The sequence below is a fragment of the Heptranchias perlo genome, chromosome 6 (genome assembly GCF_035084215.1).
Source record: "Heptranchias perlo isolate sHepPer1 chromosome 6, sHepPer1.hap1, whole genome shotgun sequence".
Lineage (NCBI taxonomy): Eukaryota > Metazoa > Chordata > Chondrichthyes > Hexanchiformes > Hexanchidae > Heptranchias > Heptranchias perlo.
The window spans coordinates 30,699,454-30,726,055 of record NC_090330.1 but is presented as its reverse complement, the minus strand read 5'-3'; the positions used below and the strand labels follow the sequence as shown (position 1 = coordinate 30,726,055).

The following is a 26,602-nucleotide window of genomic DNA, read 5'->3' as shown; positions in this document are numbered from 1 at the left end:
TATATAATGCCCTTCACATCCTCCAAACAGCACAAAGTGCTCCATCGTCAATGAATTATTTTGAATCACAGTCACTATTATATAGGTAAATGTGGTAGCCAGTTTGTGCATGGGAGGTTCTCATAAACAGCAATGAGATGAATGATCAGTTAATCTGCTTTGTTTGAGGAATAAATGTTGATCAGGACACCAGGAGAACTCCACTGTTCTTCTTCAAATAGTGCCATGGGATCTTTTATATCCACCTGAACAGGTGGGTGGGGCCTTGCTCTCGTGCTAAAGATGGCATCTCTAACAAAATGGCAATCTTTCAGTACTGCGCTCAAATCTCGGCATGGATTATATGCTCGAGTCTCCAGAGTGGGGCTTGAACCCAGAGCTTCCTCACATACGAGAAATCTACCATCGAGACCAACTAAGATATCAGCTATTATCGATGCTATCTCCTCACTGCATTGAATAGAATCAATTTTTAATAGTAGTTAAAATGGTGATAATTATGACAAGTGATTTGGTTCGGCAAAGTTCACTAAAGATCGAAGCACAGCTGCAGAGAATTTGCTATAATTATGGGGATACTTTTTTTGTATGCTCAGTTTTTCTCCTCCCTGGCACTTGAATTTAAATCAGCAGCATGTTTTCTATTCGTCCCGGTCCATCTAACAATGAAGGTAGTTGGTTACTATAACAGCTGGTTGTACAGTCCTCAAGTGCTCGACTTTGCTCACTTGCACTTTATTTCAATTGTTAAGCGCCTGTAAGCAGAGTAGAGGTGAGCAAGTACCAACTGTACAACCAGCAGTTACAGTAACCAGCTGCATAACTCTATGGGAAGCCGAGAGGAACAAAACACAAGTGCTTGGAAACATGCTGCTAATTTAAAAGTGAAATGTCAACCATGGGAAAACCTGGAAGGGTGAAAGTCACAAGATTCACTGTACAATATTGCACCCAACCTATTGAATGAAGGGTAACAACAGATGAATTAAAAAAATTGACAACTGCAGTCCTTTAAATAAATAAATGTTATTGGCAGAAAAGGTTTGTCTGAGACAGTGCATGCATGAAAGGAATTTGGAAAAATTTACATAAATAAGTGCAAGTAAAAAGTCAAAGTCTTTTTTCCTCCTTTCTCACCAATTTATTCTCCTCTCCAAAATTTGTTGATTACTTGCAAGGATGCAACTCGATAAGTGACAACTGCTCTCCGATTCTTCACTAAAAAGGCCATTACTCATGTGAGCCTTAACAGTGAGAAGGCTATTCCACCGCAGAGACATCACAGCTAAAACTGATCCTGTCCCCACCTTTTGTCCACATATGTGCAATTCCAACAGAAATTGATGGATAGTGATCAAGAGTGAGAACTTTGGCTATTTTTGTTACCTTCCCTATCATGGGTTTCTGAGCCCAACTGTAGTGCTATGGAGATCAGCTGACAACAAAAACTGAGAGTTTCTCTCAAAAAGCTGTATCTTACTTACAACTGAGAAGAGCAGCACCATCTTTCAGTTATGCTATATTCTTCCATGACAGTTGTGTGCTGCATTTTTCAAGGCTTGTGCCAATTATCTATAGCACCAAATGTCCAGCAGGTATAATGATATTGCTGTACGGTGAGATGGTTTCAGCAATGTCGTATATTAGCTTTTTAAATTAAGAATCGGAACAGCAATATTAAATGATAACTATATCAGTGCACGTGCAATAAAGTCAATAAAAAATCAAATCCAAATTTCAGCAACTGCAGACTTTCAATAACAAAAAAATGTTACCATACTTTGATTGGTTTCCCGCCTATTATTACATTGCGGTAAAATAACCAAAGCACTGAATTCGATCCTTTATGCTATCACTACTTTTAGTTCGTAATGCGGGAGTTGGCTGGGCCAAGCCTGCAACAGGACACAACATTGAGGGTTTAAGTATCGAAGGAGCAGGAAGGTCCTGACAACAGTGCCACTCATTGTGTGGTTAACATTCCCAACTCTACATTCTTGCACCTAATGTGAGTTTATCAGAATTACATTTTTTTTTGTGTTTGCAAAAGACAATTGTGACACATTGACCATTTCTGAAAAAGAACTGTACAAGCTCAGTTTCTAATACCTGGATCATTAACTTTGTCAGCATCTGAGCAATTACCAACCATTCACACAGAAAAAGGTCTTGTACTACCTGCAAAACCAAAGAAATACTAAGAGGCCACTGCCTTAGCAATAAGTAATTACAACAGGAGTTCAGCAAACAACACCATAGGCTTTTGGCAGACCTTTTGTTTGTATGTCTGGATAATTTTCAGCATCCTCAGCCTTCCCAGAAAAGCTGAATTTGGTGCAGCCTCCCTTAGCCACAACAGTGCTGAGATTCAGGGCATGAGTTTTTCACCTCTGTCACCAATTACACAGCATCAATTGTTGCCACAAAGTGGTGAATATCATGTGATTAAAAGGAGCCTTCTACGTAAACTCTACTAATATACTGGAAGGAAAGGCAGCCTGACTGTAGAGCTGTGAATTGTTAATAATCCTTGGTTAATTTTAGAAATAAAGATATAGTCTGTACATCTACTTACTGGGAAGCGCTGATCTACTCGATAGAGATATGAAGCTTGCCTGACTGATACTAGATACACAGATTGAGAGGTTTATCTCTAGTCAAATGAAATAGACAAGTGGTTGGTGGAAAGTGGAATTCATTTCCTGTACAATGACTAGCCTATCCTAGCAAGCATAATGGACAATAGAGAGCAGAACTTTATCCTCTTAGCAACAAGTGAAGAATCTCTCAATACTTTAAAATTCAGCAGAAAGGTCATCAATTAAGTAACAAAACGTATTTCATGCGAATAATTGCCAAAAAAATAATTTTCCAATGTTAATTATATAATGGATTTTTTTTTCTCTGTAGGATATTTTGCTCTCTTGCGTGGTAGAAAACCTTGCATGACATTTTCATTTAAACTATTAATCATGCAGAAAATATTTGTCGGATAATTGACTTGACAAAGTTGCCAATGAACTTACATAAAATGTGAACTTTGTTATTAATAAAAGCTGAAATGAAAACAGAGAATGCTAAAAATGTACATCAGTTAATCAGCATCTGAAAGAGAAAGGCCAGTTAATGTTACAGGTGTTATTGGATATATACTTAAAAAGGAAAATTTTGCAGGGCTATGGGGAAAGAGCAGGGGAGTGGGACTAATTGGATAGCTCTTTCCAAGAGCTGGCACAGGCACGATGGGCCGAATGGCCTCTTTCTGTGCTGTATGATTCTACGTGTGACCCTTCACCAGAACTCATTCATGGTTCTATCCGTTTATGTTTTTGCTTCAGATTTCCAGCATTTATCTTGCTCATTAGTGAAAGCCTCCTCTCAGACTTTAAACGGGTTTCGGATGACGTGTAACTCATTCTGAATTTCCTCACCACATCGCCATGTTAAATTAGGCAGTGTCTGGTGGTTTAACACAAATTTCATTGATGGCAAACCAAGGAAAATTATGAGAATTTGGAAAATGAGAGCACAAAAATATGCGATAATTTCAAATCTGAAGAAGCCTGCCAGTAGTTGAGTTTCAAATCATGTCAGCTCTCACTGCGTTATGACAATGGCAGCAATGACTGCAAAACAGTGAGGTTTAAGTTTCACAGCTGGAAGAGCACCATCTACTGTTCCAGTAAAACTGCCATTATATATAATGAATACAGTTCTTTTTATACAGTTCTAAAATTGTGGGGTAGGCGAGGGCCACGCTACTTGTGTTGTGAATTTAAGGCAACTAAGGACAAGATGGAAAAAATGTTACCAACAACAGCATATTGTGATTGCTCATTCATGGTGTAAACAACCCAGAACAAGTCCGAAGTCATGGAAGTCTTACATGAGTATGAGCGATTAGAACACTCAATATGCTATGAGCATCATGAGGCTGAAATCTGGCTTCAGACCACAGATCTGTTATGAGGATATTTTCACATATGTTAAATATACTTATGTCACTTATATAGAATCATAAACTTAAGCACAGGAGGCCGCCATTTAGCCTAACAAGCCGTGGCTGGTATGTGCTCTTCAACTGAAGCTACCTACCTTAATTCCATTGCCCTGTCATTTCCTCGTATCCTTTTGTATTTGCTTTTCAAATACTTATCCCAATTGCTGTTAAAACAATATTATATTTCCTGTCTCAATAGTCACTCATAAGAAGTGCGTTAAAAAAATTCTTCTAACTTCCTCCCTTTGTCCTTCTAGGGGTAATCCTCAGTTTATGCCCCTTTGCCAGCCAGTGGAGACAATCTTTCAAATCATGTCAGCTCTCCACACCTTTCAGAATTTTGAAAACCGCTACGACTCTAACCTTCTCTGTCCCAATGAAAAAGCCCCAATCTTTTGAGACTTTATTCATAACCATGGCATCACATTCATAAATGTTCACTGTACCCTTCCCATGGCTCTAATAACACCCAGAATTGTATGCAATGTTCCAACTGTGGCCTAATTAATATCTTGTACAGATTCCAAATCACTTATATTCATAAGTACAAGACACAATCACATTTGCCTTTTTATTTGCACTGCCGCTTTTAAAAACCTACGTACCTGTACCCTGTTAGGAGTCTTACCACTTAGGGTATCCTTCTTTTCATTATTCTTTTGCACAAAATGTACCGTTTCACATTTCTCTGCACGGAACTGCAATCTTGCAATCTCCGACGTTCTTACACTTTACCATACCCACTTATTTGGCATCAGCAATCTTCAAAATCATTCCTCTTCTGCCTCTCTCTATTTCATGTATATGTATATAAATGGAAAACAAAAGAGGTTCCGGCACAGATCCCTGGGGAATACCACTAACCACATCCAGAAATATAATTTATCCCTACTCTACGCTTTCTATTCACTAGCCATCCAACTATCCGTTTGGCTACATTCCTTTTAATACCATGGGCCTTAATTTTCATTAATATCCCCTTATCTATAAACTCAGATTTCCTCAAAAAAAATTTATTAAATTATTGAGGCATGACCTGTTATTTTACAAATCCATGCTGACCATTCCTGATTATCCAATGCTTCTGCAAATATTCACTTCATCAATTTCATCTCGTATTATTACTTTAGCCATAGAATAATGCCTCGACTAAATCTAAATCCAAGTGCTTTAAAAAATATACATAAACGTGGACTCACTGATGGCTCACTGGATAAGTGTACTAGACTGTAACGCACTGAGCTATACAAATCAAGATAGTTTGAGGTTGAATCCTTGATCTAGGGTAAGATTGCTGATCTCAGCCAGGGATCCTCATTGATGATTCCTGCTGGAAAGTACCTTATGTATGGAAGTTGAGTAAGGCCAAGGTCAGACTTGGCTCTTATGCCTCTTATACTCAGTATGCTGCTAACATGGGCTATCTAGGTTAAAGCATTAAGAACGGCCATTTACATGAGATACTGGAGGGCTACTAAGGTTATTGCATTCAAGAGAAATTAAGGAAAATTAAGGGGGAAACAAATGTTACTTGTTTGGAACTTGTGGTATCGATGAAATTCTTGAAGGATAGGTATATAATGTCCTTTTTATCCTTCTCTGTCATCATCACCTTTCCCTGAAAAAACCTACTCTCAACTCCTTCACTCTTTCCACCTACCACCCCATCTCCAACCTTCCCTTTCTCTCTAAAGTCCTGGATCATGCCATTGCCTCGCAATTAAACTAGGGGTTACGGGGAGCGGGCAGGAAATTGGACATGAATTTAGATTTGAGGTTAGGATCAGATCAGCCATGATCTTATTGAATGGCGGAGCAGGCGCGAGGGGCCGATTGGCCTACTCCTGCTCCTAGTTCTTATGTTCATTGCACTCCAAGCTCTTCCACCAGTTTCTGTTTGAGGCATGCAATCAGGCTTCTGCCTTTACCCATAGCACTGAGACTTCGCTGGTCAGTCACAAATGACATTGTGTGGCTGTGATAGTGGCTCATTGTCCCTTCTCTTCCTCTTGCACCTCTCTGCTGCTTTCAATAACAACCAACCACCCCATCTTCCTCAAATGTTTCTCTTCCACAGTCCTCAGTTGCACAAATGCAAATTGGCTAGATTTCTTTCAGAAAATAACATTTGGGATACAGCATATGGGTAATTTGAGATATGACACGTGGTAAGTGCAGCATGCTTGTGAGGAATAGGTGACTTTGGACCGGTGGTTCCCAAAGCTTTCCACCACTGGGGATTTCCTGGTGCAATTTCTGGGACTGTTGTAGACTAATTGATAGAGCTTGATTGTTATGATCAGTCAACAACTCCGTTATAATTGTGTCATGCGACTACCAGGATGGTAGAAGGTGAACTAGATGGGCCTTGGTTTTTTTGCGTCTAGCAATTCCTATGTTCCTCCTCTATGGCACTGTTCACTCATGGTTCACAAGATCACAGGATAATTAAGGATGAGGAAGACCATTCAGCCCATCTTAATTCATCCATCCAGAGAGAGTCTGAAGCCTTACTTTCAGCATCAAATTGTTTCTTAAAAGATTCCATTGTTTTTGCCTCCAATACTGTCATGTAGCAGTAAAGGAGGTGGGAACGGAGTTGGATAGGATAAAAATAGGTAAAGAGATACTTCAAAGGTTGGCAGTACTCAAAGTAGAAATGTCAACTGGTGCAGATGGGATGCATCCTTGGTTATTGAGGGAAGTAAGGGTAGAAATTGCAGAGGCTCTGGCCCACAATCTTACAATCATCTTTCGATATCGGGGAGGTGACAGAGGACTGGAAGACTGCAAGTGTTACACCCCTGTTCAAAAAAGGGGAGAGGGATAAACCAGGCAATTACAGGCCAGTCAGCCTAATGTCAGTGGTGGGGAAACTTTTAGAGACAGTAATCTGGGACAAAATTAATTGGCACTTGGAAAAGTATGGGCTAAAAGCATGGTTTGTTAAAGGAAAGTCGTGTTTGACTAACTTGATTGAGTTCTTTGATGAAGTAACGGAGAGGGTTGATGAGGGTAGTACGGTTGATGTTGTGTATGTGGACTTTCAAAAGACATTTGATAAAGCACACATAATGAACTTGTAAGCAAAATTAAAGCCCACGGGATTAAAGGGACAGTGGCAGCATGGATACAAAATTAGCTAGTATACAGGAGGGAAGTATACAGTGGTGTTCCTCAGGGGTCGGTATTAGGAGCATTGCTCTTTTTGATATATATTAATGACCTGGACTTGGGTATAATTTCAAAGTTGGCAGATGACAATGAAACTCAGAAATGTAATAAACAATGTGGAGGATAGTAACAGACTTCAGGAGGACATAGACAGACTGGTGAAATGGGCAAGACACGTGGCAGATGAAATTCAACACAAAGAAGTGTGAAGTGATACATTTTGGTAGGATGAAGGAGGAGAGGCAATACCATCGAAATGGTACAATTTTAAAGGGGGTACAGGAACTGAGACACCTCGGGGTGCATGTACACAAATCTCTGAAGTTGGCATGACAAGTTAGAAGGCCATTAAAAAATCATATGGGATTTATTAATAGAGGCATAGAAGGAAGTTATGCTAAACCTTTATAAAACATTGGTCAGGCCTCAGCTGGAGTAGTGTGTTCAATTCTAGGCACCACACTTTAGGAAAGATGTCAAGGCCTTGGAGAGGGTGCAGATGAGACTTACTAGAATGGTACCAGGGATGAGGGACTTCAGTTATGTGGAGAGACTGGAGAAGCTGGAGTTGTTCTCCTTAGAGCACAGAAGATATACATTAAAAAAAAAGGCATTGGGATGAGAGATGGTTAAAATCCTACGAAGCTATTCTTTGATGCTGCTTCCCCAAAAACTCGAAATAATGAGCTTTTCATTCAGCTTGTCTTGGCAGTTGATACACCCCACCCCCGCCATTGTGTTGGGAAGTCTCTAGTCCTTTCTGGCTATGAACACAGGTTGATTTTAAAAAAGACACACAGACAAAAATCAGTCAGGTTTTGAAAACAAAAAATCTGTGAGGGCAAGCTGTGGCCAGGTTCAGAAGAAGGAGCTTAGTTAGAAATTATTTTAAGTTGAGCAGGGTGATCCACCGATGTGGAGAAGTGCAGTGTGTTCATTATTTTTGTACATTATTATGCGAAGACAAGTTGTACTAATTGAATTTAAGTCCCATCAGAACTATTGCACTGTATACACTTGCTGTGAAATAAAGCAGCTTAACCATTCGTATTTGACCTGATCTCAAAACGTTTTCTCGATTCACCGTTGAAAAGGTTTAAGCACACGTCCAAAAGACACAAATATTCTATATTAATCACAAGGGAATACAACTGTTACACCTCTGGGTTACACTATCAGATAGGTAAGATATTAGGCATTACAGACACAACCCTAAAAGCAAGACACTCAGGCTGCTTGCAGGAGTGACAACCACCACTGTACCCGAGAGAACATCTAAGGCAAAACCCTAAAATTGTAACAATTACTCTTTCGGGAAGTCTATTCCATGCATTGATCACGCTTTGTGTAAAGAAGAATTTCCTGAGTTGAGCCCTAAATTTGTCTTTTATAAGTTTGAACTAATATCCTCTTGTCCTACTCTCGCAATTTAATTTGACGTAACATTCCAAACCTACCTTCTCCACTCCCATAACTATCTTGTGCACCTCTAAGATCATCTCTCAGATGCTTTCTCTCCCGGTTGAATCGGCCATTTTGCCAGTGTTTTCTCATTACTCAGACCTTTGACACTAGGGATCAGCATTATGGCTCTTCCCTGCAGTACCTCTAATGCTTAAATGTCTCCCTTATGTCTCAGCACCCAGAACTGGACACAGTACTCAAGATGTAGTCACATACCAGACCACCATATAGTTTGATCACAACGTCCTTTGATTTACATTCTACTATTTTGGTCATGCAGTTCAACATTCTACAGTTCTACTTGTCACATCGTAGGAATTACATCAGTTCAAACAGCCTCTCCTCCTAAGCGCACATGGTCAACTGTTAGTCGTCTCTAGTTTCCTCAAGGCCGTTGCCAACTTCTCCAACTGCTTGTCCAGTACTGAAGACTTCAATAAGTGGATATTTCCTTCAGCTAAATGCCAGCAAAACTGAAGCCATCTTGTCCAGTTCCAGCAAACACATATACACCAACAGCCTCAATTCCATTAACCTCCTTGGTTGCCACCAAAGGAATTGCAGAACATTGATGCCTTAGCACTGAGCCAGCTTTCGCTCCCCGCCCTTTCCCCTCCCCATCCTTTGATCGGTCATCAAGATTGCTTTCCTTCACTTCTGTAACATCATATCTCCACCCTGACCTCTGTCCCCTCTGCTGATAAAACTCCTGCCTCTGCCTTTGTCTGCAGGTTCAATTTCTATAACACCTTCCTTGCCCACCTCCACTATCCACAAACTGCTACTCATTCCAAATGCCACAGCTCATGTCCTCACCCAACCCCCATGTCCTCTCCAACCTCCACTGGCACTCTATGCACAAGCAAACTGAATTCTCACCATCCTGGTCTTCAAATCAGTCCAGGGTGTTTCCCCACAGTATCTCAATGATCACCTCCCTTCATGCACCCTCCATTTTTCTTACACTATTTTTTCCTCACCATCTCCACTCCACCATCAGTGGCTGCTCCTTCAGTCACTATGTCCCTGCGCTCTGCAACTCCCTTCTTCAGCACCTCCACCTTGACATCTCTCTCCTTGCCTGCAAAACGCCCATGAATTATCCTACTCTGATGGTACAATGGCCCCCAATCCTTTTTTTCCCCTTTTCCCCTTCCTGCTCAGTATAGATTCTGTAAAGCATTAAGGAGACATCTATCCACAAGTGAGGAGCTCTAAAAAAGTGCAAGCTGTTGCTTTCATGAGGAAGGCTTTCATTAGACATTTGCGATTTTTTTTACTCATCAATTATGCGGTAGTCTTCACTTTTGAGATAAAAATGACATACCAAATACCTACTGAATACGCACAACATCTTGTCACCATAAAACATCTTCAGGGAGTATGGAAATACCAGCAATGCCCCCAATATAAATTAATGGAAGACAACTCACACTGCTGAGCTTTACCTCTGCTCTGGTAACCTCAATGAGATGGGTCAACCACGCAGCCTTGTTTCAATAGATATGGTCAAGTACTAAGTGGAGCTGCATCATCCTGCTTTAAAAGCAAAGCATTAACAACACATACTAACCCAAGAATCCTCAGTCTCACCAACAAGAATGGCAATAAAGCACAACTACTATAAACTCACCCATCACAGCAGTGTCTCCTTTAACACAATAACAAGTGCAGATAATACTTAGTCAAACATTGCCAACAACGGCTGATAATGTTCCCATTGTCTGATGGGATTAGCTTGACCCTGTCTACGCGTCGACGGTAGAGTAATTAAAAAGTTCACATACGGTATGTTTATAAGAATATGAGCACCTTCGGATCTTTATCACTTATTTGTGAAAGGAAGCATATCAAATTCTCTACCAATGTGTGCATAGGACTTCAGCCTGTATGCACAGAAGAAGTCCAGCTAATCCCACCTATTTAAAGAAATGTAATGAATTCCCCAGTTAAGGATACCTGGAATTAATAGGACAACATTTTAATGTCAAAGTATTAAGTGCAGCAATTTTGGTGCCTCATATTATTTAAACTCTTATTCATCCATGTCCAGCTATTTTTGCTGTTTTGCCAGGAGGAATGACTGAACAAACACTGGGAAGTCAAGTTGGCATTCCTCTTGACGGGGACCTCCCCTATGCCCGAACATTAAAACAATACAAAGGTCACCTGAATCTCTCCATTCAGGGACCAGATCCTTTTCATATAACAAATAAGGCATCCTGGATGAATATTGCCAGAGCTATGTAACCCCTCCCAAAGTGGCATTATTGGTACTATCGGACTAATATTTCTTTACAATTCTGTTGGCGTTGTTTGGTGCACTGTATGAAAGGTATCTGGCTAACCCACCCCTCCACACCATAGCACGGTGGAAATTCTGTGCTGCTACTAATAAAGGAACAAACATATGATCACTTTACACACTGAGAAGTATTTACTCATCTTTCACTGATAATAGAGGACAGCATGAAACTTTCAAAAGCAACTAATTTCCTCAAAAGAAAGAGCATTTGCCAGTTTTTGGAAGGGGATGGGACGTGGGACATGTTCATCATTCTCTACACAATACAGTAACATGCATGCGAGGTATTATGTTACATTATATCACGTTTGCGAAAGCTGCCAGATTGTCATAAAAAGCAATTGGTTCACTAATGTACTTTAAGGAAGGGAGTTGGCCATCCCTACCCGATCTGGCCTCGGTATGGGTTCTTATTCCACACTATGTGATTGACTCTTAATGCCCTCATGGAAACTAGGAATGGGCAATAAATACTGCCTTATCAATGTCATCCACATCCCAAGGACAAATAAAAAAAAATACACCCAGAAGACATCTAGTCAATGTAGTTGGCGTTCTTACCTGCAGCAGATGACAGCTTTACAAGACAAAGCCAGATCCAAAAACGAGCGACGGACTTCAAAGGACAGTGCGTACTTCAATGTGTGCCCATCTATGATTAGGGCAAGTTCATTTTCTTTGTTCAAGGACTCACCCAGGTCTTCACAATGGTGAGTAAGTGTTTCCCTGGTTGCCTAAAAAAAAACAAACATAGCTTGAATAATCTTGACCTGTACCATATTTCCTGGGCCCATGGTCATCACATCTGTTATTCTTGCTGCTCTTCTCCTAACTGAAAGGCAAGCATTCAGCAGCCTGACCGTCCCAAAACAGATCAAAAGTTGATCAGCCACAAATTGGAGATATAATGTGCATTTGACAGTAAACAAAAAATGAAAAATATGTGATGAAATGCTTATCCTTGAACCGTGTTTGGTCCCATGAAGGGGTCAACTCACGTTCCCACTCCAATTCTAAATATTTAGCATTCAAACAGGGTCTGAACTCTCTCTTCTGAACCCCTTTCAATTTGAAATCAAAAGTTGCTTGCATGCTGTTTTGGAGCTCAACATGTAAAACTCAAGTGGGTAACACTTGTTTTTCACAGTTTTCATGCCTTTTTACTCTCTTTCTCTAACCTCTCTCTCTCAAATTTACCTTCTCATTCTCTATTCTGGTATCTCACGTCCCCCTTCAATTTTCAAATGCTCCCAATGTGGGACAGGGCTTACCAATGCTCCCTCGGAGTTGTAGTTCTGTTCTGTACGATTATAGAGTCATTTCATCAATAATATGAATCATCAAAATCCCACAGATAGTAGACAATTCTGTTTATAGTTATGTTTTCTTCCTATTTATGTTTAAGTTTTGTGTGTTCATAAAAGTAGGTTTCATTGCATCAAACTAAAAGTGTGAGTGTGGACTCAGCAATTTATCAGGGGTGGGAGAAGATGTGAAGTATCTTGGGAACAGAGTCACATTTTCACATAAAAGTCTGAACAAAAGTAGATGGTCACCACCAAAATGAAAAGCTACAGCCGTGGAATTGGGATGAGAACTTTTCAGATCACCTCTAACAACTTGACTCAGTTGGTTACATCTTACCAGAAGGTTGTGGATCCAAGCCCTACTTTCAGGACTTGATTACATGAAACTAGTCTGACAGTCCAATGAAATACTGAGCAAGCAATGCATTGTCATAGGTGCCATCATTTAGGGAGACATTAAACCTATTCCTGCAATTCAGGTGAATGTTAAAGATTCCATAGCACCATTCGAAGAGCAGGAAGTTCTGCTGGTGACCTCGTCAACATTCCTCCCTCAATCAACCCCACCAAAAACAGATTAACTGGTCACTCATTACATTGTTGTTTGTGGGACATTGCTGTCACATAATGACTGCTGCATCTGCTGACACACCAACAGCGACTGCACATCAAAGCATGTGAAATATATTTCTCTTCAATTCCTACTGGTCAGCCCACTATTTTTTTTCAGGCAGGTGCCCCAGTTGTGCCATTAATGGCGTGGATGCCTGCCCAATTCATTCAAATGCCCCAGACCTCAGGATTTCCAACTGGGTCAGGGTTCATCCATTGGTCAGGTGAAAGTGGCACCCTGCCCCAGATCCGACCCCAAAAGGCTTCCAAAGATAATTCAAGTTACAGACCTTTAGACCCAGGCAGAATTGGATCTACCAGTCTGCCGCTGGTGCACGGAAACTGATTTAACTGGTAACACTAGGAGCCAGCTCCCAGATGCTGGGCTTTGGGAATCCAACTTAAAAGAGCACCAATTTAAAAGATCCTTCAAAGTGCTGGCAGTAGAGGAGATATAATTTGCAAGCTGCAGTTAATGGAGACAACTTGGACTGTTTCAGGTTTTTTTCAGACATCATGCACCCGCCCAGAGCAGCTGTTGGCACACAAGGGCCTTTAGCTACTGAGGGACAGCAAATTCCATTCAGAACATCCAGAGTAAAACACCGACAATCTCAAATACTGTCCGCTTCCTAGCTCAACTAGTCATACCTAAATTTAATAACTACAGGTTTTCTTTTACACAATCACCCCAATTTAAAATGGCACTTCAATGCTTCATGCCATAGGTATAAACTGGACAAGAAAAACATCTTGTGACTAAAAGAAGCGTGGAGAGCGGACCTGAGCGGTGAATAAAATAGGCAGAGAGAGCGGACCTGAGCGGTGAATAAAATAGGCAGAGAGAGCGGACCTGAGCGGTGAATAAAATAGGCAGAGAGAGCGGACCTGAGCGGTGAATAAAATAGGCAGAGAGAGCGGACCTGAGCAGTGAATAAAATAGGCAGAGAGAGTGGACCTGAGCGGTGAAAAGAGGTGTGGAGAGTGTACTTTCTTCCTGTGACGATAAGGCTGCAGGGAGGACAGCCAGAATGCTAACCATGGCACCATGGAGCAGGAGGCAGTCCAGGGTGGGACAACAGAATTATAGTCATGGGATTCGAGAATTAGGGAAATAGATAGCGTCCCCTGCAATAGCGACCGAGGGGCCAGGAGGACGTGTTGCCTACCCCGGTGCAAGGGTAAAGGATATCTCAGAGCAACCAGAGAGGAACTTGGAAAGGGAAGGGGAAGATCCAGTTGTCGTGGTCCATGGTGCGACAAATGACATAGGGAAGAAAAGGGAGGAGGTCCTGCTAAGAGAATATCAGAAGTTAGGAATTAAATTAAAAAGCAGGATCTCGACTACCCGAGCGAAGTGCTAATTGGCGTAGGGATAGACAAATCAGGAAGGTGAATGCGTGGCTGCAAGATTGGTGTGGGAAGGAGAGGTTCCATTTCATGGGATACTGGCACCAGTACTGGGACAGGAAGGAGCTGGAACACTGGGACAGGCTCCACCTGAACTGGAATAGGACCAGCATCCTAGTGGAAAGGATAAATAGGGCTGTCAATAGGACTTTAAACTGGTAAGACAGGGGAGGGATCTGGGGAAGAGAACATAAGTCTGAAGAAAAAAGAAACAGGAATTGAGAGTAAAGGTCAGACCAAGTTAAGGTATAAGATATAAATGGTCAGGGAACAAATACAGTCATAGAACATAAGTACAAAATGACTGTTAAAAACAAAGGAGGGGAACAATCACTAAAATCAAATTAAATTGTCTGTGCAGAAAATGCACAGCATCCGAAACAAAACGGGGGAATTGGAGGCAAGAATTCATAGCGAGGAGCCAGATGTGGTAAGAACAACTGAAACATGGTTACAAAAGGAACAGGACTGGCAGTTAAATATTGCAGGATATAATGTATTTAGAAAGGATAGGGAAGGAATAAAGAGGGGTGGGTAGCTGTGCTAATTAGAGACAACATAATGGCAGTAGAAAAAAAAGAGACATAAGTAACATTAAGATAGCAACAGAACCCATATGGATTGAGGCAAAGGAGAAGAAGGGATCGATCACGTTAATAGGTATATTCAATAGACTACCTAATAGTGGAAGGGAAGTAGAGGATGAAATATGTAGACAAATTTACGAAATGAGTAAAAAAACATCGGATAATAATCATGTGAGATTTCAACTACCCCCAAATAAACTGGCAAGATAAAAGGGAATGGAGTTTTCACAGTGTGTACATGACTCCCTTCTTACCCAGTATGTGAGAAGCTAACAAGAGAGGAATCACTGCTGGATCCAGTTAATGGGAAATGAACCAGGGCAGATAAGAGAAGTATGCACAGCGGAACATCTAGGCAATAACAATCATCACATAATAAGGTTTAAAATAATGATTGAGAAAGACACAAGTAAGACAAAGACCAAAGTAATAAATTGGAAAAAAACGAATTTTGAGGGAATGAGAGTGGAACTAGGCCAGGTAAACTGGAAAAAAATTTTGACAAAGAAATAGAACAGCAGTGGATAATATTTAAAACAGTGATCTAGAGTGTTTAGGGGAAATATATTCCTCTAAAAAGCAAGAACAAACTAGCCAATAATGAAACACCATGGATGAATAAAGAGATAAGGGTAAAATTGAAACTAAAGAAAAAGGCATACTCTGAGTACATAGACAATAAAGGAGAGGATGACAAAAGGGAATATGAAGAAGTTAAGAAAGAAGTCACAAAAACAATTAGGAAAGCAAAGAGCAACTACAAAATTAAATTATTAAGGAATATAAAAAGAAATAGTGAAGTATTCTACAGACACATAAATAACAAAAGAAAAATCCGAATAAGGATAGAGCCACTAAGGCATGCACAAGATAAACTCACAGGTAATGACAGCGAAATGGCAGAAATATTGACTAGTTACTTTGCCTCTGTATTTACCAGGGAGACTAACAAGGTGGGCAGGGCATTAGAAGAAGCGGACAAAAAAGATATTCAAACATTTAAATTAGAAAAGGGGGAGATAACTGATAAACTGATCAAACTTATACAGGATAAAACCTCTGGTCCGGATAGATTGCATCCGTGCATGTTAAAAGAAGAGGCACTATTACATATATATAAAAATCACTAGAAAAGGGAATAGTGGCAGAGGACTGGTGGAGAGCTAATGTTATTCCTACATTTAAAAAAGATAGAACAAGTCCAGGGAACTATAGACCAATTAGCTTAAACATCAGTAGCAGGAAAAATAATGGAATCTTTACTCAAAGATGTAATAGAAAGACATCCAGAGAATGAAAATATAATAAAGAATAGTCAGCACAAATTTCAGAAGGGAAAAGCATGCATGACCAACCTTATTGAATTCTTTGAAGAAGTAACAGAAAAAGTAGACAAGGGTAATGCAGTAGATGTAATATATTTGGATTTTCAAAAGGCCTTCGATAAGTTACCGCAATATAGACTCATGGTTAAGGGTCAGAGCATGTGGAGTCAGGGGATAGGTAATAGAATGGATAGCAAGCTGGCTATAAAACAAGAGAGGTTAGGGGTTAAGGGAAGCTACTCAGACTGGCAAAAGGTGGGAAGTGGTGTTTCACAGGGATCGGTGCTGGGATCTCTGTTGTTCACAATTTACATAAACGGTTTGGATTCAGGAATTGGAAGTACAATTTCAAAATTTGCAGATGACACCAAATTGGGGGGTATAGTTAAGACAAAGGAAGAATGCAAGAGGACATTAATAAACTTGCAGAATGAGCATGTAATTGGCAAATTAATTTCAATATAGATAAGTGTGAGGTGGTGCATTTTGGTAGGAAGAATAAGGAGGCCACACACTGCTTCGATAATGAGAGTCTAAATGGGATAGAGGAGCAAAGGGATCTAGGGGTACAGATACACAAATCACTAAAAGTAGCGACAGAGGTTAATAAGGCCATAAAAAAGGCAAATCAAGGTTCATTTCTAGAGGGATAGAATCGAAGAGCAAAGAAGTTATGTTACACTTGTATAGAATCTTAGTTAGACCACACTTGGAGTATTGTGCACAGTTCTGATCTCCATATTATAGAAAAGATATAAAGGCATTGGAGATGGTGCAAAAATGTTTCACAAGGATGATACCAGAACTGAGAGGATTTCCTTATCAGGAAAGATTGAACAGGCTGGTGCTCTTTTATCTAGAAAAGAGAAGGCTGAGGGGTGACCTGATAGAGGTCTTTAAGATAATGATAGGGTTTGATAAGGTAGACATCGAGAAAATGTTTCCATTTGTGGGCGAGTCCAAAACTAGAGGTCATAAATATAAAACAGTCGCTTATAAATCCAATAGGTAATTCAGGAGAAACTTCTTTCCCCAAAGAGTGGTAAGAATGATGAACGCTCTACCACAAGGAGTAGTTGAGGCAAATAGCATAGATGCATTAAAGGGGAAGCGAGATATGCACATGAGTGAGAAAGGAATGGAAGGGTATGCTGATAGGGTTAGATGAAGTAGGGAGAGAGGAGGCTCGTGTGGAGCAGAAGTGCCGGCATCGACCAATTGGACCGAATGGCCTGTTTCTGTGCTGCAGTTTCTATGTAACTGGATCCTACATTATCAAAACGACTTAATCTGAGGAATTATAAAATGGTGTTTTTTATAATTGCCTTTCCCTTAAATTCTATCAAAGAAACAAAGTTTGTTTCGAGTTTAAATCATTCATTCATTGGGGTCACATATTGACTCTAGTCTTTTTGAGGCATGTCATGATTGATCCACAAGTCTCTTTTTACAAAGCAGCTGATCCCTACTTACATGGAGCTCTGATGGCTGTGTTTTGAGACACTGTACCATGTGAGATGGTGGCTTTTGTGATGCTCTTATCAGTTATGAAAGCAGGATGGGAAGATTCACTGACTTCTCCTCAAGGCTTACTATTTGAAAGTCAACCACTGCTGTATATCTAGTCAACTTGGTGCGTCTTTCTACAAATGAAAATATGTTTGTTATCGTGCACAATAGGATACTGATATCCTTCATACTAGGATAGAACAAGAAAATGCCATTCTCCTCATCAAACCATGTAGTTCCACACAGCTGATACAATCTACTCTGTCATGAACTCTAGCCCACTCGTTTAATCTCCTGAGCAAAGGTTCTGTTTAAATATTCCCTGATCCAAAGGTAATCAAGCAAAACTCCAGAGTATTCATCTAGCCTCCTCTGCAATATTCAACTGTGGCCAACTTTCCTTCCTGCTTCTATTTATTATATTAAAACTACTCTCATAAATGCACCAGTTCATTCTTTTCTCCTATAAAAATGTATTCAAGCTTTTCTCCATTTGCAGGCTGTAGTTAATTTTCTAAAACGTGAAATAGCAAAAAAAAACACTTGCCAGTGATTAGTTACATTTATATACTGTCTTTAACATAGTGAAACATTGCAAAGTGCTTCATAATTGGGGGCTGGGTGTGAACAGGAGTAGGAGAGAGGTTTGGGGAGATAGTCAAAGGTTCTGTCATTAGGTTTTTTTTTTAAACAGACTTCTGAATGTGGGGAAAGGTGAGGCTTGATGTAGGGGTTTAAGGAGGTAGTTCCAGAGTGTGGAGGCGAGATGGCTGATGGCTCTGGTAGTGATGTCAGAGCGGAAGGAAGAAATGCATGATAGATGAAAGTTGGAAGAGCAGAGGGTACAGACATGGACATAAGGCTGGAGGAGGTTGCGAAGTTAGGGAGAAGTGACAAGTGTGGAACGATCTAAAGACAAGGACAGGAATTTGATGTACTGAGGGAACCAATGGAAATCAGCAAGGAAAGGAGATGTGCTGGATTTAGTGCAGCATTGGGTGGCGGAGCTTTAGATCAGTTGAAGTGGAGTAGGGAGGAGCTCAGGAAGCCAACGAGGAAGGTGTTGGAAAAGTCAATCCAGAGGTGCCAAAGGAATAGTTAAGGGTTTCGGTAGCAGTGCAGGTGAGATAGGGACAGAGATGGGCAATGTTTCAGAGGTGTAAGTTTGCAGTTTTGGTGATAAATTGGATTTAGGGTTTGATGCTCAACTAAGAGTTGAGTAGAACCGAGAGGTTCTATACCATTGGCTAGAGGCTGAATAAGCGTCCAAGTGGGTGAGGAGGTGGGTAAGCAGATATTTTCAGTCATGGTAATTTTGAACTGGAAGTAGTTCTAGATTATCCACACCTTAACGACAGTCAGGAAGTCATAGTGCATGGCTACAGAAGTGGAATCAAGGGTAGTAAGTCAAGCCTTTTCCTTCCAAAGGCCACATACAATTTATTTAATCTCCCTAAGGGAGGCTTCCAGTTCCATTTGGAAGTGTGAAATTTCTCCCTGACCCTAAGTTAAAACTGCAAAGTAGTTGTGTACAGTGAGGTGGCTGCTATTTCCCATATGGCGAGGCCCTGACCTTTTCTATGTTCTCAAAGTAAGGTCAAGTGTTACTCTAATAGGAGAGAAGGGGCAAAATTGGAAAAGAAGAGTAATCCCACTTTGCTTTGGTAAGCCTCGTCACAGCCAGTTACAGAGTGCTACTGCCAGGGCCTGGAAGCAGATCAACCTGTCCTCTCAGCTGTGGGAAGGAAGGGAAAGAGCCTAAACAGGAATTAAATATTTTTCAAAAGGAACAATAAAAAGTAAATATAAACAGCCAATTAAAAATGACAGTAACTGTTCACTACATTACATACCAATTTTGTGTTTTACATTGTCTATAAATAGTACAGACCCATGGAATAGGATAAAAGTTTTGATTGATATTGGTAGGACACCTCTCGTTCCATCAGTTAAAAAATTGAAAAAGTCTTTTGTCGCTTTATTATACACATTCAATGATCTCAAAGGGCATTTCAATAAACCAGAGAAACAGCAATTCTTAAGTCATAACAGCTGCCAGATGTATTCATATGTTAAAGTATTGTAAATTTCTGTGTACTGTTTAAATAAATCAAATCCCCACAGTACACAGTAGGAACAAAAGACACAATAGCTACCATTGTGAATCTGCCCATTGGAACATGGCAAGCAGATAATCAGTACAGCCTACAGGCCCAGTGTTATGTGTGGTCCGAGTTGCAGGCCGCATCCCGAAGCTCTGTAAGCAATCATGTAATGACATGTAGTTTTACACGTTCTCACTTTCAAATGCCCTGTTGAAGGCAATCCTGGATTACTGCAATCTCAGTGGTTCAGTGTAGCTGTATATTAACACTTCAACATTTCACTAGCCATGAAAAAAATCTAACCTTTTCAAAGGATGTCTCTCGATTCACAATTAAATTAGAATCAGCTTTTTGTTCTATCTGCTCTGGGACGAAACAGCTAAATAAAATATAAGCAGTAGAATGGAGCCTCCAGACATTTAGTAATTAACCACAGTTAGTGGTATTGCACTGCACAGTACACCGAGTACTGTTCAGTCACAACTGAAGGACAATTCAGTTCCAAGCCTCCGGCAGGTTTTGTTCATGGTTGTCCAAATATTTAAGTTATAGATACATAAACCCTGTTACAACACAAATGCTGGTACCAGCATGTCTAAACAATGCAGAATAATAATTAAAATGGGGCGGTGCATTGCCAATTTAGTAAGTAAAACCTTAAACTGCTTTCACGTGTTATTCTTTACAAAGTTGGGATGAATCAAAACATTAAAACCAGTGCAATCTGTTTTTCAGCTCTCCCAGTGGTTCTGACATTTATTAAGTTAAAAGTTCCATGGGCACCAGCAACCCACCGGGAACTTGTCCAAGCAGCTTAGTGAGGATCTACAAGCTATTCAACCAAGTGCATCACGGAAAAGACATCAACTAACCTCAATCCTGTTCTCATCAGAGGTCCACACAGATGCTCTTTCCAGTAGGAGATACTGAACAGTGATCAGGGCAGGATACGTGGCTAATTACACCTCTTCCCAGCCCAGGGGCCAACCAGACAATCCCAACTCCCACCACGGGCAAGATCTATTAACTCAACACAGGCTGGTGATTAAACACAGCACCTTTCTGGTCTGTTTGACTCAGGATCACAGTAGCTGTAGCATTTGCCCATTAAGCCATCAGGACAGCTATTATTTTTAAATTTGGTGAATTCCACCCCCCCAATGCTCGTTACTTGCCATCTCCAATTACTGATTATTTGAGATATTTCTTCTGGCTCAAAGCCAAAATCAATTAACTATTTAAACAAATCCCTTATGACTTTTGTAAACAATAAATTGCCCTCCACACCTTCTTAAAAAAGTACATAGCATGCATTAACTGTTTCAAGATTTATTCAGTAAAACACAGACAAGCTCAAATGGATTTACCATCACTTCTGCACAGTTGAACACCCATGAACAGGAGGGTCTATTCCTTCAGCTATCAATCAAACTGATGCACATCTGTAACATCAAAACGGCACGGAATCTCTGGTATTTTGAAAGGTATACCATTAACACTTTTTATTTTATTTGTGACAACCAGACAGAAAGGAACCTGCTAAAATTCACAGAAATATTTGAAAACTGTAACAAAGTACAGTAATAAGACCTCAAAACAATGAAATGAGTGCCTTGAATTCCTTCAAATAGAAAAATCAGATTGTGAAGTGATCTATTAACAATGTTGAATATGTACTGACTATCAATCCAAAAACAATGTTGTATTATTCTGACTAAAAGGAGCTCGGAATCTAAGTAGTAAATGGACCAAAGTCACAGACTCTGGACTCATCATATGTTTGAATGCAAAGATGTCAACTGATCCCTGACCTTAGGTCAAACATACATTTTACACCTCAATTTCGCTCTAGTGCACTTGACTTAAGAAGCCTTACAAAGGCCTCGCTCCAAGCAATGAGCCCACATATCATTTCCTTCGAAAGGACTCCTAGATTCCCATCACATTATACAGTAGCAGTAGACTCTCTTTTGAATTCACCAATAGATGGCTAGTAAAGTATCCTTTGGACCACATATAAACTTTACCCAGTGAAATGTGCATGCAGCTGCACTCAGGAACAGCGGGAATTACTGGTGACGTAATGAGCTTTTAATGCCTGAGAGACGATCAATTAGTGACCTGGCTGGACGAGGGGTTGTGTGTGTGTGGTGGGGGGTGGGGGCAAGATGCAAGCCTGAAAGTAAGGTGGCCTTTAAGTGAGTAAGTCTGTCTGTCAGGTTCGCAGGATAAAGGAAGCACTTAGTTATTTGTGAACTGCTTGGAATTACAATAGAAAAAAATGATACTGCAAAGAACTCAGCTGAAAATAAGGACTTTGAAGAGAACTGAAGTGAAATGGTGAATCTTACAGCTGTGTGTGAAATGGGCTATAACTTGAAAGCAACTCCCATTAGCAGCCACAGTATTTTGCCTTTAAGTGCCTCACTTTACACACAGCTTAAAAAATGTAATTGGTGGCTTCAGCTACCAAAAGTGTCAGCCAGCATTTCCATAAATGTCAATAACTGCAGATTCTTCAATGTAAAGCTCCAAATCTACTACTGTTTCTCTTTCCCCTGTTAATGCAGCTACAGTAGCTCCACTGATCTATGACCTTTAGACTACAAATTAAACCAGCCACATTTTTTTTGCCTTGTCAGTTGAACTAACTGCTTGACATTTATGGATTCCTGGTTGTAAAATGTGAGCTCCGTGTACATCAGTCATGTGCAACAACATCTGCCTCCTCTGCTGCTGTCATGGAAGGTCATGCCATGCTGATTATTATACAGGAAAACTCAATAATTCCAGGTCATCATTTTAAGACTCCTGATTTCTTGCTAAGTATCTGTGTCGCCTTTAAAAACTTAAGCTGCTGGAGCTTTTGATCAACATTTGCAGTTTGCTCATGGATGGCTATTGGTATCACAATCCAGGTTTCCAAGCTCCTTTACTAAAATTAATCTCCAGTTGTCCCACTTTATTTACTCAGTTCAGACTAGACTGGTTAATTACCAATTGGGATTACTGAAACATCATTGAGCTAGTTCCATGGAAGCAAATAGTTTTCTCTTTTCAGAATCCCATCAATCTTCCCTTTTCTAGTATTATAACTCCACCACTATACTGCATCAGAACAGAACTGTACATACCACAGATCAGCAACCAGTGCGAATCTGTGGATTACTGATAAGGAGTGTTTGTCCAAAACAAAGCAGGTTTTTCAAAAATTACATTACTCACTTTGAGATATAATAGTTATCATTCATCAAGCCCTTTCTGCACAGGGGAACAAAGCTCAATTAAAGGGACATCTATAGAAGATTTTTGAGGAGAAATTACACGTCTTCTCCTACCTAAACATAAAGATGTGCAGGCTTGCATTTTAATTTCTTTTTGACTGTGCAAGATTTTAGTACAAGGAAACCCATAAAGAACCCAACATTTGCATGATCAAAAGGAAAAGTGGTTTCTACCAAACCATTGTATGATTCTTAATGTTACAAAACAAAGTATCTGTACATTTACTTGCATTTCTCAGCTACTGTCTTATTGTCACGTTTTCTGCTCTGAAGCTGCTGACTGGGGAAGTCATTCTTTGACATCATGAATTTTTACTTTATAGCCTACACAAATGGGAACTAGGAGCAGCATATACAATCATAAAAGATTGTCAACAAGAGTACATAATTGGCTGTGAAGCACTTTGGGATGTTCTGAGGATGCGAAATGCAGTATATAAATCCAAGTGTGATCTGTAGAGTAGTGGGTTTCTCGGTGGAGCAGTGGAAGCAAAAATCTTGGAATCAGATGATGGGGAGGGAACTATAAATTCTTTTAGTATGGATGAGCTACGGGCCAAATAGACTTCCTGATCCATTTCTACCTTGCGATCTTCACAAATAATGACAGCCATTGAAGTCTTAAGCTTTTAATTATTTTAGCTTTGACTGACATTCATGCAGATTTTGCACAAGGACAGGTTGTGACAGAAGGAAAGATAGAGAGGATGTTTCCACTTTTGAGGGAAACCAGAACTAAGGGCCATAAATATAAGATAGTTACTAATAAATCCAATAGGGAATTCAGGAGAAACTTCTTCACCCAGAAAGTGGTCAGAATGTGGAACTCGCTACCACAAGGAGTAGTTAAGGAGCCTAACATAGATGCATTTAAGGGGAAGCACACGAAGACGATAAAAGAAAGAAATAAATTCTTGCCTTTATATGGTGCCTTACATGATCTCAGGATGTCCCAAAGCGCTTTACAGCCAATGCATTGCTTTTTGAAGTGTAGTTACTGTGGTTAAATGTAGGAAACGCAGCAGCCAATTTGCGCACAGCAAGGTCCCACAAACAGCAACGTGATAATGATCAGATAATCTGTTTTAGTGATGTTGGTTGAGGGATGAAGGATAAATATTGGCCAGGACACTGAGGAGAACTTCCCTGCTCTTCTTCAAAATAGTGCCATGGGATCTTTTACGTCTACCTGAGTGCGCAGATGGGGCTACGGTTTAACGTCTCATCTGAAAGACGACACCTCCGACAGTGCAGCACTCCCTTAGTGCACTGGAGTGTCAGCCTAGATTTTGTGCTCAAGGTACTGGAGTGGAATAGAAGGATATGTTGACGGGGTTAGATGAAGAAGGGTGGGAGGAGGCTCGTGTAGAGCATAAACACCGGCATGGACCAGTTGGGACGAATGACCTGTTTCTGTGCTGTACATTCTATATAATTAGGAGTGCAATCAATAACACAGGCCACTCTTCTGTAGGCAGCACTGAAGTACAAATGCAGCAAAGGGCTGAAGCATTGGCAACTGAACATAATAAAGTTAAAGCAAAAATATGCAGTAGTTAAACAAACTTGCTCTTGTGACAGAGCAAACAAAAAGCATCTGAGACAATTTCAGTGCATTGCAAGTGTTGCTGATGTAAGGAAAAGAAGAACCTGCAATGGCCTTCTAGGCATTTTTATTTAGTGTAGGGAAATGATAACGTAATCCATCTCAAAAGCTTCCAATTTCTTCTGGTTGGATAGATGTCCTCCCGTCCTAGATGAAGTTACATTTGAATTTTATTCTAATTAAAGACTTCTTCAGAGATTTGCTGGAAAGGCAATTTCTGCAGAATGTTAGGCTGTAACTGACGTAAAATATCAATGGATAGTTCTAATCTTCTCACGGATACATCTATATGATTTTTCTTTGCTGTACAAGTAAATAGATAGTGTTGTTTATGTTACGTCCTGAAATCATGCTATGGAGCCTTTTTCAGTATTGGTATGTTGAGCTAATAACACCTAATATAAAATCAAGAGTGAAGGTCATGGAAGAGGTGATGTAATGGCCTCTTAGCTAACCTTAAAAGCAAGACAAATGTAATTTGAGGTTGGGAGATAAAGAAGGGAGACATGTGGAGGGCTGAACTGTAATGTGTGCATCTTCAGCGGCAAAGCATCCTTTCAAACCTCAGGTATTGGTCCTGAGTATGTGTAACGTCTAATCTTCAATAAATCTGCAAGTGTTTTTGACTTTGTGTTTGAACTCATTATTAATAGTCACAGGACATTCTTAACACGCTTATAACACAAATTCATGTGTTTTGCCTTTTTGGATTTGTTTTCTGCCTCTGTAAAAGGCACACTGATATCCCCCAGTGAGAAAGCTCTCAGTTCCTAAGTTATTTTAGATATTTTGAACAATCAAGGCCCTAAGAGCTAACATTTTCAAACTGAGGTGCTTTTGCGTAGTTAGATTAACTTCATGGGGCATAAATTGAGTTTAGTAAACCCTCATTGCACGATCACCCAAACACAGTATAACCTCAACTTAGCCAAATCCCTCAAAAACACATTAAAATTGTTACCATATGCTGGTCTAAAGAAACAGGCTTTGACGTAAATCTGATTTTGGGCCTGCATATTGCACTGTGCCACTCAGTATCCAATTTAACAACTCTGCTTCCCTGTTTGAAAGGCACAGCCCTTTCTGCATTGTGGAGCTACTCACTGGCATATCAACTTCCACTAATCTCCAATTTATGGAGGAAACAACCATTTACAGTGTCTTGAGACAAAAAGGCTGATTTACTAGCCTGTGTAAATGAAACTTCTGAAGTCACAAAAATTGCTAATCACAATCACAATACATCAGCACACATTACAGAAGATTCAACCTTCATGCAATAAAATGGTTTCTTCATTTTTTTCAAAAATATAGTCCTAGAAATCACAGCTCAAAGAGCACCGCTATCCAAATACCTTAGAGGTTACAGTTCCTAAAACGTGTTTTACCGAACACTCTGTGATGACAATGTGCAATCGGAGTGAAAACCTTTAGAATGAAATCTTGCTCACTAGAAGTTATTTATCAGGAGTTTCATCAGATCAGGAGTCAGCTGATTGATTAGCATATTGAGCACAAGACATATGAAATCAGAGGCAGACAGGGACAGTGGAGCTGGATTCCCAATAAATTCAAGGCAGCTGCAGAGGAAAATGTGTTAGAAGAATAATTGCACACTGAAGATAGGCACACAATTGTCTCAGAAACATGATGTAACAACAAAAAGGAAATCTGTCAAAGAATCATTGGAAAGCGACTTCAGAAATGGAACAAGGCAATTCTAAACAAAAATGCTAAAACTGACACTGGAACGATCTAAAGAAAAGAGGTACTGAACAGACTCTTCCCAGGGTAAGCAGAAGTTGCATTTCTAATGGAAATCAAAGTAGAATTAGCATTCTGGTTTCCATTAGAAGTAGGGAGCCATTTCATTACAAAATAGGAGCGTCGTTCCATTCAACTGAATGGGAAGTA

The 26,602-nt window shown here is 40.1% G+C and overlaps 1 protein-coding gene across 3 annotated transcripts in view; it reads right to left on the bottom strand.

The window, feature by feature from the left end:
* atp8a2 (ATPase phospholipid transporting 8A2) overlaps window positions 1-26,602 on the bottom strand; it is a 450,298-nt gene that overhangs the window by 184,416 nt on the left and 239,280 nt on the right. For all 3 annotated transcript variants that reach the window (XM_067986025.1, XM_067986027.1, XM_067986028.1), the window contains exon 25: window positions 11,505-11,677. In XM_067986025.1, the coding sequence (XP_067842126.1) occupies window positions 11,505-11,677 (173 nt within the window). The remainder of the gene's footprint in view (window positions 1-11,504; window positions 11,678-26,602) is intronic.